Source organism: Theobroma cacao, chromosome 1 (genome assembly GCF_053813885.1).
Source record: "Theobroma cacao isolate CCN51 chromosome 1, ASM5381388v1, whole genome shotgun sequence".
Lineage (NCBI taxonomy): Eukaryota > Viridiplantae > Streptophyta > Magnoliopsida > Malvales > Malvaceae > Theobroma > Theobroma cacao.
Genome location: NC_142639.1, coordinates 13,934,231 through 13,953,167, shown reverse-complemented (window position 1 = coordinate 13,953,167; position 18,937 = coordinate 13,934,231). Strand labels below are relative to the sequence as shown.

At 33.1% G+C, this 18,937-nt stretch overlaps 1 protein-coding gene and 2 pseudogenes across 1 annotated transcript; 2 read left to right on the top strand and 1 right to left on the bottom strand.

Moving 5' to 3' along the window:
- Window positions 1-5,662: 5,662 nt before the first annotated feature.
- LOC108661342 (uncharacterized) lies at window positions 5,663-9,187 on the top strand (annotated as a pseudogene).
- Window positions 9,188-14,985: 5,798 nt separating this feature from the next.
- LOC148764552 (uncharacterized) lies at window positions 14,986-16,079 on the bottom strand (annotated as a pseudogene).
- Window positions 15,972-18,490, top strand: LOC18612518 (period circadian protein). Its single transcript, XM_007049362.3, has 4 exons — window positions 15,972-16,283; window positions 16,388-16,484; window positions 17,507-17,905; window positions 18,111-18,490. The coding sequence occupies exons 1-4, from the start codon at window positions 16,105-16,107 to the stop codon at window positions 18,246-18,248; spliced, it is 813 nt and encodes a 270-aa protein (XP_007049424.3). The 5' UTR covers window positions 15,972-16,104; the 3' UTR covers window positions 18,249-18,490.
- The last annotated feature ends 447 nt before the right edge of the window (window positions 18,491-18,937 follow it).

Sequence of the window (18,937 nt, the reverse complement as noted above, 5' to 3'; positions counted from 1 at the left end):
ATATATTAAATAACTAAAATGAATGTCTTCATAACAAGAATGTTAGATATCATGGCTCTTTCTCTGAAAGTTTCAGTCCTTCTAAAGGGGTTAGACAAGGTGACCCACTCTCTGCCTATATTTTTGTGCTTTGCCTGGAAAGTTTAGCTCACATTATTGAGGCGGCTGTTGCACAAGGACTTTGGAAATCGATTAAATTGAGTAGAGGTGGCCCTCCCCTTACACATCTATTTTTTGTGGATGATCATTTGATACTTTTCTCTGAGACATCAATCTCTCAAATGAAGATAATTAATTAAAGAAGTTCTTGCAGATTTCTATATATGTTCCGATGGAAAGGTAAGTGTTGAGAAGTCATAATTTTGTTGTGAGAAGAATGTCTCTCTATCTCTCCTTAATGAGTTATCGGCAGTGTCAAGATTCATGTATTCAAAGAATATAGGGAAGTACCCAAGTATGCCCTTGATACATGGCCGCGAGGAGGCCAACTTATTTCAGTATCTCGAAGAAAAAATTAGAAATAGAAAGTTCATGGAAAGCATCCGCACTTTCTTTTGCCGCTCATTTTACACTTGTGAAATCTATCCTCTCCACGATTCCGTATTACACCTTGCAAACCGTATTATTACCTGCGGAGATGTGCAAGCAAATTGAAGCTCACTGCCATAATTTTCTATGGGGTGGAGACTCCAATTCTAGAAATGTTCATCACATGAAATGGAAGGATGTTTGTAAATCAAAAGAGGAAGGTGGTATAAGGGTTCGTTGTTTAAAATCCATGAATAAGGCCTTTATTCTTAAAGCTTGATGGTCAATAGAGACAACGTCGAATGCCTTATGGGTGAGAATCCTACAAGCTAAATACAACTCAAGTTCCTTTATTTTTCCGGATACAATTAACAGAGCGAGTGCTTCTGCGTTTTGGTATACTATAAGTCATTTGTGGAGGGATTTTTAAATGCAAATCAGATGGACCATTGGAGATGAGATTAGAACTAGCTTTTAAAAGGATATATGGGTTAGTGATCATCCATTAGGGGAAGCTGGACAATTAGTATGATCATTTTTTGATGATAACAGTAGTGTCAAAGAATTCACTTTACCGAATGGAGGTTGGGACACAAGCCGAATGGTTTCTCTTTTACCACTTGAGGAACTCAACTTAATAACAAAGATGATATCGCCATCCCTTGGAAATGACTCAAAACAAACCCTACTGAGCTTTGTCCTCTTATGGGAAATTCACCACTGCGTCGACATATGAAGTATTATGTGGAGAAACGAATCAGGATATGGAGAACAGGTTTGGACTGTGGAATTTGGCTTGGAAATGGCAAAGACCCGAACGCATTCGTACGTTTCTATTCCACTGCCTACATGATCGTTTGTAAACGAATAAGGAATGAGTGCACATACATTTGACTAATGACCCTTTTTGCTCTCGATGTCACTCTACAGAGGAATCGATTCTATATGTGTTAAAGGATTGCCTTTTTGCTATTGTGATTTGGACAACACTACAAAAAAACCTTGTATTTCCAACGGAATATTTTCCGTTGGAAATTTTCAACGGATTTTAAACGGATTTGCAACGAATTTCCAACGAAATATAGTTAAAATTTTTAATTGCTTGTTCCGACGGATTTTCAACGGACTTATACTGAAAATTTTTCAACAAAATTTTTCGTTGAAAATCCATTGAAAAATTAAATTTCCAACAAATTTTCAACAGAATTGTCCGTTGAAAATTTGACGTGTACAATATTTCCAACGGAATTTCCAACGGAAATTTCCGTTGAAAATTCCGTTGGAACATAAAACTTTAAAAAAAATTTTACAATCTTGTTGCAGTTTCCAAGGGATTTTCAACGGAAATTTCTGTTGGAAATCCGTTGGAACATTAAACTTTAAAAAAAAATTTAAATTTTTTTACAGTTTCCAACATATTAAAAATGTAACTTTCCAACAGAATTTTCGTTGGAAATTTCGTTGGAAAGAGCCTTTTTATTGCATCAAAGTGTTACTGATGTTTGTAACTTTCCAATAAAATTTTCCGTTGGAAATAATAATAATGTTAAAAAATTATATAATTTAAATTTTTTAAAAAAATTTAGATATCTTTTTAAGCAAATACATAGTTATTGAAGTAAAATTTTGGGCTCTGTTTAAATTTGTTTTCCTTTGAATAATTTTGTACAATTTTTTTAACTTGAATGAATCATACAATATTGATTAATACTACGGAATTAGGGTAATGTTATATTATTCCAAAATTGAAAAAAATTTCTATGTAAAATTTTATATTTTATAAAAAACCATGATTTGATATAAAAATCATATTAAAATGTATATATTACTTTATTTACATTTTAATTGTAATTAGCTAATATATGTAAATTAAGATTGAAGTTTTATAATAAACTTATTAATATTTGTGCTTAAAAAATATCATTTTATTATATCTATGTATTCATGCAATTCTGACCGAGAGCTATATAAAATAAATATATATATAAACAATTATGATTTAAGAAAAAAATCGATAAATAATATGAGATATATTAAATAAGGGTCTACATATATATATGTGAAGATATAATTTATGTAAGGTTATAGTAAATTTCATTTAGATGATTAATGTAATAGGATCCAAATCACACACATATATACACACCATTTATAGTTACTATAACTTGTAATGTCTTTTAACACACACACATTCTATTATATATTATGTTACTATAACTTGTAATTACTATTATATAAATGAGTTACTAAATAATATATATACCTTTGTTTATATCAATTTACAATATATACACTATAATACTTATAATACATATACTTTATAATATAAAACTTGTAATATCTTTTAACACATACATTTTATATTATATAATATGTTTATTTATAAAAAATATAATTACTATTGTATTATAAAGTAAAGATGACGTAATATATATACTTTTGTTTATATAAATTTTTAATATATAAACTTAATAATTTAAAAAGAAGTTGTGATATTAGAATAGTTTTTTTACTTAGAAATTTTTTTAAATTTCATGTAAATAAAGACAAATTAATTCATATAATCAATAAATTTATGATTATTAATTAAATTATAAGGTCTTTTGATAACTATGTTTTATATAAATTTGATTTATTTAAAAAAACATAATTCCTATTTTTTAGATACACTATAAATATTTTAATAAATATTTATTTATTTTTTATAAGAATATTATGAAAATGATAATTTTCATACTTATAAAATTTATATAGCAAATGTGTTTTTAGCACATTAATCCAAATGTTAAATATTTATTAATAGTTTTTTATGTTAAAATAATTAAAAAAGGAATAAATTTTACTTGCCCATCCCACCCCCCCTGACCCCTCTGTTTCCTTTTTTTCTTCTCTTCTATTCGGGTGCCACTCCTTCCCTCCTTCAGCCTACTCCTTCCCCAATTGTTCTTCCCCGACCCGCAGCTCTCTCTAAAGGCATTCCTTTTCCAGTCGGCGACGGAAGGCCGAAGCCCCAGCTCTCTCTACAACCGACGGCACAAAAACCCAGATCTGGTTGGCTCTCGCTTCTTCCTTTTTCAGTCCGCAACACAACCCCGAAGCCCCAGCTGTCTCTAGAATCGGCGGCACAGCAACCCAAATCTTGTCTCTCTCGCTTCTTCCTTTTTCAGCCGACGACACAAGGCCAAATCGACCCAACTTTCTCTATAATCAACGGCACAATAACCCAGATCTTCTCTCTCTCACTTTTTCCTTTCGTCAGCGGCAAGCCCGATGCCCCAACACTCTCTCTAAAACCGACGGCACAAACCCCAAACTCCATAAACTCCCACCGACGGTTGGCACCCCTTCACCCAAAGCTCTATTTGTCTATGTATATATTTTTTCATATTCAGATTTTTTTTTGTATTGTTTGGTATTATTTGGTTTGTGGATTGAGGTTTCTGGTTGCTAGACTAGGGAATTGATTTTGGCTTTGTGTGTTTTTGGGTTGGTAGGGATTTTAGGAATTTTTACAATTGAGGTTTTGGCCCCCAGATCCCCTATGCTACACTTGTGAATTGTGATGGGTTGTGGTCTCTGCAATACATTAAAAGTAAGGTGTTTACAACTAGTTGCCAGCCTACCACGCCAAGCTCGGGTCTTTCATCGGTTGATCTACCTTTTCTCTCTAACAGCCCAACCACAGCCAGGGTCTGCCAACTGCGTGGGTGTCTCCCCAAGCTCCACGCCCTTGTTCTTCCCTAGTTGCCAACCTACCATGCCACGCTCGACTCCTTCATCGGTTCATCTGAATTTTCTCCCCAACCGCCCAGCCACAGCCACTCCCTACCGACTGCCTCTGTGTTACCCCAAGCCCACGCCATTAATATTCCCCAGCTGAGATTTTGGTATAGGATTTTGTTAAACTAGGTTCATTCTTAATAATTGTTATGCAAACAAGATTTGATGATTCAACCATGGCTGTATGTTTTTGAAAATTGATACCTTAAAAATTAAATTTTATACATGCCAATGTCGATGTTGTCCTTAGTTTACGAGATACTTTTTCATTACCCTAGATTGTAATTAGTACTTTCGTACTTGTGAATTTGGTGATAATGTTGTTGTCTGGTTCCCCATATATTTATTTTTTGTTATTTAATTTTAAGTTTAAGATATTTGTTTTTTATTATTTAAATTTAAATTTAAATTTTTTTGTGGAAGAAAAATTAATGCGTAGTTAATTTTATGAAATACGTAGATAAATATGATTGTTTATCTATACAGATTAGGGTATACATTGAGAAATTGTATAAAGAAGATTTTAATAATTTTTTAATATAATCATATTTTTAAACAGGTTAGGGTAATTATAAGGTAGTAAAAATGTAATACGGTTAGGGTTAGGGTATTTTGAAAAAATTATTCGGGTAGTTAATAGGGTTAGGGTAGTTGAGTTTTTACAGGGTTAGGGTTCGGTTTAGGAAAATTAGGGTTTAGGGTACATGAGTCGTTAACATTCCTAGCCCTAGGGGTTAATTTTGTATATCTTGTTTATTTGATGTTTATCAAAATTTGTTTATCAATTGATGCGCCATTTGTATTTTTAATGATGTTATTGTGTTTTAATTATTTGATTTTCGGTTACAAGCCTAAATGCTTCATTGCATATAATTCAGTCAAAAGATAAGGTCGGCTCTGGAAGCATCAAACCTGTGTTCGGTTTGCTTCAAAACTTGATTGAGTTTTGGTCTAATTTTCGAGGTGAGTAAGATAAACACACAAGCAATTACTTGTTGGTATTTGATAACTGACCACCCTTATTAAACTTCAATTTTATAAATAATGATACTAGCCTTTCCAACGGATAATAGTACATATATTTTTTGACCCATCCACAATACTCATGCTGTTCAATCTGATGATATCTTAATAAATATAAACCATTTTCTTAGGTTTAATGGATAATTCATGTATGCAATAATTTGTACTATAAGGGATACTTTGCAAAATATATGTAATTTTGAATATATACATATATATATATATATATAACACGAATACATATTTGAATGTAGGGTTTAACAAATTGTTTTGTTTCCATCAATACGAATTAGTCTTGATAATGATATTCTGTGATACTTAAGATTATAAAATGTCGGGAGATCGCTCTTGGATGTACCGTCGATTACATAATAGATTCATTACAGCTGAATTTGTAAATGGAGTTACTGAATTTATTAATTTCGCATGTTCGATGACTACATTTATGTGGAAGAATAAAATTAGATGCCCTTGCACACGATCTAGTAACAACAAGTTCTTAGATAAAGATAAAGTCACAGAACACCTCCTAAACCGTGGCTTTACTAGGGCTTACACAATTTGGAGTTTACATGGGGAAGATCGTGTTGGACAATCATCAAGAAGTAGATCTAGAGTTGAACCATCCCTTAGATTTGAGGGAGATGCTGCTTTTCGAGAACCTATCTATGAAGATGAAATAGAAAATCCATATACTAGAATGGTTAGGGATGTTATGCGTCCCGAAGTTACTTTCAACCATGGTTCTGAAAATGAGTCTAGCTTTGTGGAAGAAGATCCCAATCCAAATGCATCTTCCTTTTACTCTTTGTTAAGCAATGTAGAGGAACCTTTGTGGGTAGGTTGCACAAAGCACACAACACTTTCAGCTATGTCGCAACTGTTAAATGTTAAGGCGGAGTACAATTTGAGTGAATCATGTTTTGATCAACTGTTGGAGATAATAAAGAATATGTTGCCATCTGATGAGAATTTACTTATCGACTTTTATAGAATGAAGAAGAAGGTAGCAAAGCTTGGTTTGGGATATATCAAAATTGATGCTTGTAAGAACAATTGCATGTTATTTTATGAGCGACTCGCTACATTTGAGCATTGTCAGGTATGTGGACATCCTCGGTATAAACAGAGGAATTCAAGTGTGAGAAGGCATAAGAAAATTCCTTACAAGATTTTGCGTTACTTGCCACTTATACCGAGGCTTCAAAGGCTTTATATGTCATGTAAAACTGCTGAACATATGACGTGGCATGCGCAACACCACAGTGATGATGGACTCCTTAGACACCCTGTTGATGGTGAGGCTTGGCAACACTTCAATCACACACATGAATTCTTTGCAATGGAACCTCGAAATGTAAGACTCGGGTTATGTGCTGACGGTTTCAACCCTTTTGGATCGACTACCAAGCCTTATTCTGTTTGGCCAGTAATGCTTTATGTGTATAATTCACCCCCATTAATGTATATGAAACAACAATATAAATTTTTTAACATGGTTATCCCGGGTAAGAAAAGTTCAAGTCAAAATATAGATGTTTTCTTGAGGCCTTTGATTAATGAGTTGACTTTATTGTGGAGAGAAGGTATTGTGACCTATGATGCATATAAGAAACAAAATTTTCATATGAGGGCAGCATTATTATGGACAATTAATGATTTTCCTGCTTATGGTATGTTGTCAGGTGGAGTACACATGGACGATTATCATGTCCATATTGCATGGAACATTCTAAATATTTCATATTAGAACATGGTAGGAAACCTTGTTTCTTTGATTGTCATCGACAATTTTTGTCAGCTAATCATCCTTTTAAGAGGCACAGAGACAAATTTATTAAAAAAAGAGTTGAACATGACTTACCATTTCCTCGATTATCAAGCAAAGAAATATTGACACGTTTGAATGGGCTTCCTTATCTCCCATTCGAAACAAAATATGGTGAGCGAAAGAGTTCAGGATATGGTGTTTGTCACAATTGGGTGAAGAAGAGTATATTTTGGTCTCTACCTTATTGGCATATGCTTTTTATTCGTCACAATTTAGATGTTATGCATATTGAACGTAATTTTTTTGAGAATATACTCAACATAGTGATGGATGTTAAAGGAAGGACAAAGGACAACATAAAGGCACGACAAGATTTGAAGGTGTATTGCAAGCGGCTAGAATTGGAATTGGTGGAAAATAATGGAAAACTGTACAAGCCCAAGGCTGCTTACACATTAAATAAGGAGGAAATAAGAAATGTCTGTGCTTGGGTTAAACAATTGAGATTACCAGATGGTTTTGCATCGAACATTTCTCGGTGTGTTAATGAGATTGATTACAAGATTTATGGGATGAAAAGTCATGATTGTCATGTTTTTATGCAACGATTGCTCCCAATTGTATTCCGTGATATGCTGCCTCAAAGAATTTGGGATTCAATTATTGATATATCTCAATTTTTTAGGGATTTGTGCGCAACTGAAATGCCTATTGATCATATGGAAACGTTGCAAGGAAAAATATGTGAAACTATATGCAAACTAGAGAGGATATTTCCTCCGGGTTTCTTTAACTTGATGGAGCATTTACCGATTCATTTACCTTACGAGGCCAAGGTTGGTGGACCCATCCAGTATCGATGGATGTATCCATTTTAGAGGTAAAATAATTGTTATTTGTTTTCAATTATGATTTATTTTGAAGAGTTAAAAGTACATCATAAGATTGATGAATATTGTGGTTGTTAGGTTTTTGCAACAGTTGAAGAAAAAAGTAAAAAATCGTGCCTCTGTTGAAGGATCTATATGTGAGGCTTATGTTATCGAGGAAGTTTCCTCATTCTGCTCATGGTATTTTGAACTTGCTGTGCGAACAAAAGTAAATCGAATGCCACATAATGATGATGGGGGAGAGGTGGACTCTATGGGTCGTCTTTCAATTTTCACTCACCCGAGGTGAGCTTTTGGTTCATGTGATAAATCTCGATTTTTAGATGAGGATGAGTTTTATGCTGTTGAGTTATGTGTTTAAATGAATTGTGAAGAGATGTTGCCATATATAACGTAAGTACCATGACTTTTTTAACTTGTTAATACCCTATAATAAGATTTAAGTTAATCATGTAGTCGTGGATATTATGATAGGATATTTGATGAAATTGTGAAGGGAGATGTTGTGGAAATTTCGGAAGAGGAATTGGAGAAAGTACATGATGCGAGATTTGTTAAATGGTTTAAAAATTATGTAAGTTTCCTTAACATAGAAGTGAACTTTTAATTAATTCATTCCTTTTTTATTATGTTATTTATTATTTTATTCTCTTGTATCAATTGTTTGTAGGTTGCAAAGCATAATGAGAAAATAGACCAACATTTAATTGAAATCTCTTATGGTCCTGGACGTATGATAAGGTGTTACAGTGGATATTTTGTAAACAGTTTCAAGTTTCACACCTTAGACTACGGAAAAAATCGTAAGACAATGAATAGTGGGGTTTGCATAAAAGGAAGTTTTTACAATGATCATGAGCGTGACTTTTATGGCATCTTAGTGGATATAATCGAGTTGGAGTATTTTGGTATAGGGAATAGAGTTGTTCTATTCAAGTGTCATTGGTTTGATACTGAAAAAGGAATAAAGGTAAATCAATTGCATGGTCTTGTTGATGTCAATTACAACTCAATACTGGCCAGTAATGAACCATTTGTTTTAGTTGCCCAAGCTCACCAAGTTTATTATAGTAGTTATCCATCAAGAATAAGATATCGACGTGATTGGTGGGCAGTATTTAAAACAAAAGCTAGGAGTAGATTTCAAATTCCTATTAGTGGTGATAGAGAAAATGAAAGTGATTTGAATGAATGAGTATACCAAGAAAATGTGTCCAATTCAATTAGTAGTACTCAATCAGAGGAAGTTGATTTAACAGAGTTAGCGACTGGTGATTATGAAGAGGTTAATCCATCGATTGAGGATGAAGAAGATGATATCGATAAAGATGAAGATGAAGAAGACGACATGGAAAGAGAAGATAATGAAGATGATGATGAAGATGAAGATGAGGATGAATATGAAGATGAAGATGAAGATCATGTGGAGCACGACGAGTGTGAAACTTATAATGATGATAGTGATAATAATGCAGAACATGAGTTTGATTAATAAGGAAGTGAATGATGACTGTAGCCACGTAGGATATTGGTTTAATATTTTATTTTTACAGTATTGTTGAACTTAAATTTTATAATATTAAAGTATTTTGATATGATGTAAAATTAGAACGTTTGCGTTTAAATCAAGATTTAAATGTTGAAATTAATTAATATATAATTGCTGTTTTGCTTCTCAATTTTAAGAATTACATGTGTCAATGCTATGAACTGATGTTGTTTATTCTGTTATAATAATAATCATTTTAATAATAATTGCTAATGGGATTTTAACAACATGTTGTAAATTGCAGGAACGATGGTTAAAGGGAAGCAATCAAAACCGAGACCTAGGTCTTCATATGCAACGGGGAATATGGCTGTGCTTACAAGTTCCCAAGCGTGTGATGATATATACATTCCACAACAGGTGCAGCAGCAAAATAATGATGTGCCATTTGAGACACAATCTTTGTACGATGTATTTGCAGAGCAAGTAGAAAATGAGACATCTACACATGATATTACAAGATCACCATCTATTGATCTTAGTGGAAATGCAAATGAGGAATCGTCAAGATCAAGAGGTAGGGGACCTAGTGTAGGACTACAGACTCTTGTGGATCCATCGAACAGACTGCGTATAACTCCTATTGGGGATAGGTATGTTATCTTGTTAAACTTGTTATATTTTTCAACTCAATTTATAATTTTTTTAATTTTAATATATACAATTATTTGAAATATTTTACAAGCACTTTTTTCGAGAGAGGGGTCACATCTACAATAACACGGATCATCAAAAATCACTTTCATGGTCCATGGTCGACATGGAGGAAAGTCCCTAATGATATCAAAGAGTTAATGTTTAGCAAATTTCAGGTATTATGTTTGTTATATATTTTTTAAGCGTACACTTTTCCATTAATTTGTATAACTTTGTTAAATTATTGTATTACATTATGTTGTAGGAAAAGTGTGTGTGGTCTGCAAATAAAGATGTTGTAGTTCGACGCATATGGGAAAAAATTTGTTCCCATCGATTAAGAGACATGCTTTTAGAAGAAAGGCATAAAGCAATGATTGAAGCTAAAACTAACAACATTACAGAATGCAGAGGCATGTCGAGGGAATGGATCACAAATGAAATATGGGACACCCTGATCGATACAGTATGGGGTACAGAAGAGTGGCAAAACAAATTGTGACAAGCAAGGTAAAATCGTTTAACGCCAAAAGAAGGAAGCATTCCAAAGCACACTAGCAGTTCAATTCCATTTGTGGTTCATGCAAAAAGGATGGTATGAATTAATGTTACTCAGAATTAATATGTATGTTTTCCCATGAATTTTATTTAAATTGTTTACATATATATTGGATTTTGGTTTTGCTATACATGTTATATATATCAAGATATATATATATATATATATATATATAGATTATGATTGACTAAATACAATTGTTAATAAATTCAGGCAATTGAGCTGAAACGAGATGTTACTTTCTTGAAAGTTTTCAACCGTACTCATAAGCGCTCAGGGGGTCATGGTGATTTTATTGATAACAAGTCCAAGTCTACGAGTGTAAATAAAAATTCATTTATTTTGACTATTTCTTCTAAGTTGATGTTCTACTTCAATATTAATCATTAATGATGGTTTTTATGTAGGAACTGTATAATTCTGTACTATCACAGAAGTATGGCGATGAGTCATCTTCTCAGTCGAAATTCGATCCATGTGCTTGGACTGAAGCAATTGGAAGGAAGGAGACTACACGCACTCACGTGTATGGGTTTGGCACTCGTGTCCCTGCGACAGCTTTACTAACTGGAACACAATCCAATGTAGCAACATCTGAGTCTGCATGTGCCACTCTCAACTCAAACTTTAACAGTCCCGCAAATGCATTGGAAGAAAAAGTGAAAAATCTTGCACAAAACTTGAATAAGATACGTGAGGAAATACGTGGGGAAATACATGAAGAAATGAGAAATGTGATGGCGGAAGGCATGAGTGAATTTATGGCACGTATGGAAACCATGTTCATGAGTAATGCGCGTTCAACCCTTGGCGATGCGGGACCTTCAAGACTTGACAAGTAAGAAAAAAATTCCCTCACATGATGTATAATTTTCAGAGCAAACACTTGGATACTTTTTAAGGATGTTATGTTTAATATTCATATGTATCAAATTATATTATATATTGTGTGTTAAGGATAATTTATAATTAGATGTTAGGACTTGAATCTTAATTTTGTAATGTGTTTTTATTTAATATATTTTACAGTTGAATGCAGAATTAAATTTAGTATTGAGAACAAAAATGGTAATTTTTTATGAAAATTTATTATAAAAATAATAGATCAAAATTTTCCAACGGATTTTTCGTTGGAAATATACTTTCCAACGGAATTTTTCGTTGGGCAATTTCCGTTGGAATTGAATTTTTCAACGAAATTTCCGTTGGAAATTTGTTGGAAATTTCCAACGGATTTCTTAAAAAAAGACTAAAAATTCCAATTTTCAACGAATTTCCAACGGAATTTTTCGTGAGAAATTTCCAACAGATTTTCAACGGATTTTCAACGGAAAGTATTGCCCACAAGGCTTATACCGACGAAATTTTCAACGGACTTTTTCGTTAGAAATCCGTTGGAAATAAACATTTCCAACGGAAAAAGACCTATTTCCAACGGAAATTTCTGTTGGAAATAGCCAAATTTTTTGTAGTGCAAGAATTGTCCCTTAAGAGCAACATGACAATTTTTTTTTTTTGCTCCATTTGCATCAACGTGGCTATCTCTTAATCTCAGTAGAGGTAAGGATCTAATCAATGATATTTGTTGGTCAATTATCTTTGGAGTAACTTGTTGGCTCCTCTGAAAGTGGTGCAATTGTTTTGTTTTTAATGGGAAAGAAATCTCAGGAGAAAGTCATTTGTGTCTTGTGAATAGTTGGTCTAAAGCTAGTTTCTCACCTCTCTTTTGGTTCGGAGTTTGGAAGGCCTTCTATTAACCCACAAGTAAAAAGTTTTATTGGTTGGTCATTTCCCCATATGGACTAGATTGCTTTAAATCTTGATGGTGCATATAAACGTTCATTACAACAAGCTGTTGCGGGAGGTTTACTTCGTGACATCTCTGGAGGCTGGAAAAATGGTTTTTCTATTCAGTTGGGTAAATGTAATGTTCCTTTCAATACAAAAGAGCACATTTCCAACACTAGGCCTTGATGGTTTTATAATTTTAGTACACTAAAATATGCTTCCATGACATAAATTCCTTTGCAAAGAGAAGATAAACATAGCAACATACAAAAACAGATACCTATGATCTTTTCTTAAACAATGATCAGATGACAGAATGAATTAAGCTCCTTAGCAAACATCATCATTTTGAGAAGTGTTCATCCCAGAACATCAAACAATGAATAAAAAAAAGGGAGTTACCATTTTCCTTTACATCAAACAAGTACCTTATCTAAGGTGGACGTACGGTTACAAGCGGAGTTGGAAAGGTTGACAGTGGAAGAGAGCAACGCAGCTGGAAGAATGGACGAGAGAGAGCCAGTGGCGACTGATGGAGCTGGAAACGGTGAAAGAGAACAATGTGGCTAGAAGAGAAAAAGGACGTGTGAGAAAAAATGATTTTATATGGGTAAGGTTGTAATTTTTTAAACTTATGAGAGGTAATTTATTCTTAACGACTTTGGAAGCTATTCCATTAGACATGGAATAACTAATAGTAAGGGTTACGTTTAGTTAAAGATAGTTTTCTACTAATTTTGAAAAAAAAAGGTAAAACTTAAAGAATTGTTATTTCTTGCCAAATTGCCAACCAAACAAGGGCGAAAATAATAGCTGAGAGTGATTCCTCGTACCAAACGGGCTGTAAATATATTGTGAATATTTGGATACAAAATTCAATGTCATTTTTTCTAGTTGACTTTAATTGTAAAAAATTTTCATATATGGAATGCAATGGAGTTTAGAGTAAAAATTGAAAAACATTTTACTTTACTTAATTAATAGAGAAAAATAGTTAAATTTATGAGAAAATTGTAAGAAATGGTTTTCCTCATAAGCTCATTTCAGAAATATCCTTCACTATAAAGTTAACTGTTTTTTAATTTTAGTCATAAAATGATAAAAATACCCTTATAATAATTTCAAACAAATTAAATGCTCTCAATTTTTCTCTCTCGTCATTCGTCTGTTGTGCTCCCCATTCTGTCGTACTCTTTATTTTTTTCTTTTGTCGTCCAACTCTCTAATTTTACCACCATCATCATTTCTCATCATCTTACCATATCATCGTCGATCTATAGACCAAATAGCATAATATGAAAGGTAATAATATATTTTTGGATTTATTAGTTTACATTCACAAAACCCTCTATCGTCGATCTACAGATTAAAAAGCATGACATAGTGAGTAACAACAGGTTCTTGGATTCATTGATGTTGAGTTTTTCAGTGATTCAAATCTGGTAGAACATGCTTTGGCATGTAATAAAGCAATTCATGTCTTGGCGTGTAACAAAGTGATTCATGCCTGGATGTGTGATATCAGTAGGAAGAAGGAAGCTTTGGCTTGTAATATCTAATGCTGAAGCTTTGGCCTTGGCATGTAGCATCTGGTGCTAAAGCTTTGACCTTGGCGTGTAGCATCTGCTACTAAAGTTTTAATGTGTAACATTTTCGGCTTTAGCTTTGGTGTGTAACATTTGATGCTAAAGCTTTGGCCTTGACATGTAACATCTAGTGCTTAAGCTTTGACCTTGGCGTGTAGCATCTGCTGCTGAAGTTTTTATGTGTAACATCTTCGGCTTTAGCTTTGATGTGTAACATTTGATGTTAAAGTTTTGACCTTGGCGTGTGATATCTAGTGTTGAAGATTTGACATTAGCGTGTAACATCTGCAGCTGAAGTTTTGGTATGTAACATCTTCTACTGAAGTGTGTAACATCTGCTTAGGCTTGTAGTGTCATTTTGTTTTCTTTTTCTGTTATTAAACATGGCATGCAACTTGCTCCTTTATATTTTACTACAACATAAACTTTTTGAGTTAAAACATGTAACAATTTTTTTTCAACTGTAACAATATTTTTTTGAACAAAACATGTAATAAAAATATTTTTTAAACGTAGCGTGTAACATGTTCTCTTTTTTTGTATTTCACTAGAACATAAATTCTTGAAGTTAAACACTTTCACAAGAGAGATAAATGTTTAAAATCAAAAAATAATTTGTCATGAAAATGAATATGTATTGAAAAATTATTCAACGTTAACATTACTCTTAGGATAAAATAGACTTGGACAAAAAGATATTATCCAAAATCCTTTAATTTGGATAATTAGCTTTTAGGTTATTTTATTTATTTTTTTAATAAAAGAAAATTAAAATATACTGGTATTATAAAGAAAAGAGTGAGAAATCGAATCTATCAAAGCAAAATTGAAAATTAGCATATTGGAACTTGATTTTGCTAATATTAATACACTTTTCAAGCCTCTTTATAAACAAAGTACAACTTGCCTATGACATGGAGAATGGCAACAAAAGCAATGAAACCAATGCTCATGACAAGTAGGACATTTTGAGAGATTTTGAGCCTTGGTGCATCATTTGTGTAAAACTACAGCATAGTCTCGGTAGCTTTTCCCGAGGTCGCACTGCTTGTTCTTCTCCTCCTCATGTTTACAACTGCTACCGCACTTCCTCTTGATGGAGCTGTTTCAGTTACTATTTCTAGGTCAACTCAAATTCAGATCGTATAACTTGAATATAAAGAGATTTTATTAAAAGTAATTTGATCCAAAAATCTTTTTTCTTAACTAAAAATAATTAAAATTAAAAAAATCATTTTCAAAAGCAACTTATCTTTGAGAGGTAAAAGAAAAAATTCATCCCTAAATTTATTGACTCAAATAATTAATTTATTAGGTCAAGCTAAGACAACAAAATCATTCAACTATATAATAGATAAGTAAAAATGATCATGAGTCGAGTTAAACTAGACTCACACCAAGTTTATTGAGCTTCCCTTTATTAATGTCAAGGTGGAGCTCAAGTTGCAGGCTTACCAATTTTCCCGTTTTTAATTCTGAGTTTAGCTTAATTCATCTATTTTTACATATTATTTATTACAAAAATAATAAAATATATATTTATATTATTTTTAAATATTTTAAATCTATTTCAAAATTAAAATTAAATAAATATATACTCCTTTTGTTCCAAATTATTCGTACCTTTTTATTTTCATGAAGTTTAGAAAAAGTTTTAATTTTAATGTATTTAATATGTTATATAAAATTGATGTTTCATAATTTTTAGTGTTAATAAATAAAAAAGTTAAAAAATATTATATTATTAATAAAATAGTCTAATTGAGTCGAACCGGGTAAATCTATGCCAAATGCAACCCAATTACCCAAATAAGACCAAATCTGCAAGTCTGGACTGCTAGCTGGGGCCGAACTTGAATTGCAAGAAATGTAGAAGTTAATAGAAACATTTCTGCCTTTTGTTTTTTATATTCCTACTACCTCTGCTGCTGCAACTTGTTATATTTCTCCAAGAATCATTTCCTGCCATCGTCATCGAGTGCCTTACTACCTCCATGGATCTAGAGGAAAATCTGGAATCACTCTCACTCCAAAACAGCGACCAAAGCCAAAGTAGAGAGCTATGGAGAATGAAGGTGGCTTCGAACGTCTTCTTCATTTACGACGACGAAGATGGATTCGCAAACGCCATCGCCCAAGGTCTCTGCCCTACCCCCTACCCTTATAATAAAGTGTAAGTCCTCTCTCTCTCTCTCTCTCTCTCTCTCTCTCTCTGGGTGATCTTCGTTGAAAACCCGGATTAAGAAAGCTGCCTTTTCGATGTTTCTTTCCTTTCAGCTTTGAGTTACTCCACCTGGGATTACGGGAATACGATCACAAATATCTAAATTTGACTGGTTCTGTGGCTCAATTGAGGGATGAAGACAATGCGAAGGTACCATTTCTTTTGCGATTAATTTCAAAATTCTTTTTTGAATGTAATGTTGCGGGTTTGCTTGTAAATTTGATTGTGAATGAGGAGTCATATCGAGCTACCTCTTTTTGGAAGTTGTGTATCCTGGTAAAATAAGAGGGAAAATGGATTCTTCAGATTGGCAGTTTCAATTTTTAGGGTGGGTTTCTGTATTTCATACATGAGGGGTTTTATATTTTTGGGTATATAGAAGCTCATTAGGAAGGGAGGGGACCCTCTCCCACCTCATAAACCAATGCCGTCTCCAAGATTCAAACCTTAGATTTTCAAGTTGAAAAATTTTGAAGTTCTAACCTTTAGAGCGTTCCCTTGGGGACTAATTTAAAAATGTTGTGATCCTGCCTCTTTGATGGTTTTCATTTTAGCCCACTACTGCATATTTACGCACTTTTAATTGTATCATTGAATGCCTTGTGGAAGTCCATAGCCGAAACATTGCATTCTTCTCTTTATCACTAATTTACTGCAATAGCTCAAATCCTACATGATCTACGAAGAGGTTGCCACATTTTAAAATTGGCGTATGCAATATTCTGAACTCAAAAGAACTAAAAGGGAAAAGCATGGAGCTGTGGTTGGCCGAGGGTGAGGAAATAGGAATGTGATTTAAGGACTTGCAGAATAAGGGACATAATCTGAACTGAGGATAGTTTTGATGAGTGTGACTGGTTGAGAAGACATATGGAATGGATTCGAATATTAGCTGGCATGCTTTTCCTTTTAAGCATCTTGTCATCAAAAACTTATGAAATATGGTATCATGTATTTGGCAATCTTAGTGGTGAAATAATCAACCTTGAGAAAGATTGTTCCTTCTGAATAAAGAATTAAGGCCATTTGGCCTAGTATGGGTGTATCAATCCACTGCATCATTGCTTCTGAAATTATCACTTGATTGTTTCCTTTGCCACATAAGACATCTTAGTTTCATGAGCAATTAAATGTTTTATGGAAATTTTATCTTCCCTTTTACTCTGTTTCAGGCAACAATGGTGATGCTACATCATTTGGAGCCACCAATACTGTCACATGCTATAAATGCAGTTCTGGCTAAAATAGCAGATGCCAAGCGCATATCATCTACCGTACCCAGTATCGTAGCCCCTTTTCTTGTGCCAGCATCAAAGCTTAAGTTGGAAGGTGGAAATTTAACAACAAATAGCAACAAGCTTCCTCTTTATGGTATTCAAGTAGGCCCAGAGACCGATGCAAGTCGAGTCATTGCTGCCAAAACCCAGAAGCCTCCCCTATCTTTGCAAATTCATTATGAGCCTTTAGCTTGCTTTCTTCAGATAGTCCGTGCTGCAAACTTGCCAACTTCTATTATAGTTGGGCAAAGAAGCCAAAGCCCATTTAATGAAGCTTTAATTGAGGACCAAGAGGTAATCATTCTTTGGCAACTTTAAAGCAATTGTGATAATGACTTGAATAGGTGAGCAAGGATTGATGTGGGAAACCAGATCAATACTGATTTTGCCTCTAACAAAGGGAGTGATGCATTGCTTGTTAATTGATTTCAATTTGTTCCTGACATCTTAAAAAGATTTTGAGATTAATTTGGATGTATTGGAAAATGGTTTTTCTCAGACCCTCTATGAGATAGGAGAGCTCATGGCAAGCACCACTGGCACATACTTCCGGAGAGAGCAAATGAAAACTAATTGGATTCCTACAGCAAAGTCAGGCAGTGGTGGTCGAGAGCCATGGCGTGCATTCTATGGTTAAGCGTCAAGCTGTCGTAGGAAGCAGAAGCTGAGGTGTAATCGACGCATGCAGGCAGATAGATATATATATATATGGAAGTGTAGTAGTGCTTATAACGTTGATCATATTGCCCAGGCTGTCTAACATGTTTTATTTATTGTCGGATATAGTGGGAAGTGTAGTGCTTAAAACTCCAATAGCATGTTTGGTTGGGGGAATGGCTTATTCCCAAGGAATTTTGATTCCTTAGTTTGGTTGAAAAATGATCTATGGAATGGCTATTCTCCAAAATCTTTTAAAATCAAGGAATAGCTAATACCACCTTCCCTTATGGTATTAGCTATTCCATGATTGAGGAATAAATTTAAAATTTGATAAAAATAAAAATATCCCTTACAAATTTGAAAAATTACAACTTTATTTATATAAAATATTATTTTTCTCTCTCTCCTCTTTCTCTCACTTGATTCAAATTTTTAATAAAATATTAATATTTTAAAATATTAATATTAAATTATAATTAAAATATTAATATTTAAATTATCAATTATTAATAAAATAAATTATAAATTATTCCTATTTAAAAACAAAATAAATTAAAAATAAATAAACATAATATCATTTGAATTATATAAACAATATTAATAATTAAATCATCAATTATTAATATTTTAAATAAATTACCAATTATTAATATTTAAAAAATAAAA

Excerpts from the sequence above, each read along its gene's own strand:
- LOC18612518 (XM_007049362.3), top strand. The coding sequence starts at position 16,105 with ATGGATCTAGAGGAAAATCTGGAATCACTCTCACTCCAAAACAGCGAC. Across the intron at positions 16,485-17,506 it reads GGGATGAAGACAATGCGAAG|GCAACAATGGTGATGCTACA; the intron begins GTACCATTTCTT and ends ACTCTGTTTCAG. Across the intron at positions 17,906-18,110 it reads CTTTAATTGAGGACCAAGAG|ACCCTCTATGAGATAGGAGA; the intron begins GTAATCATTCTT and ends GGTTTTTCTCAG.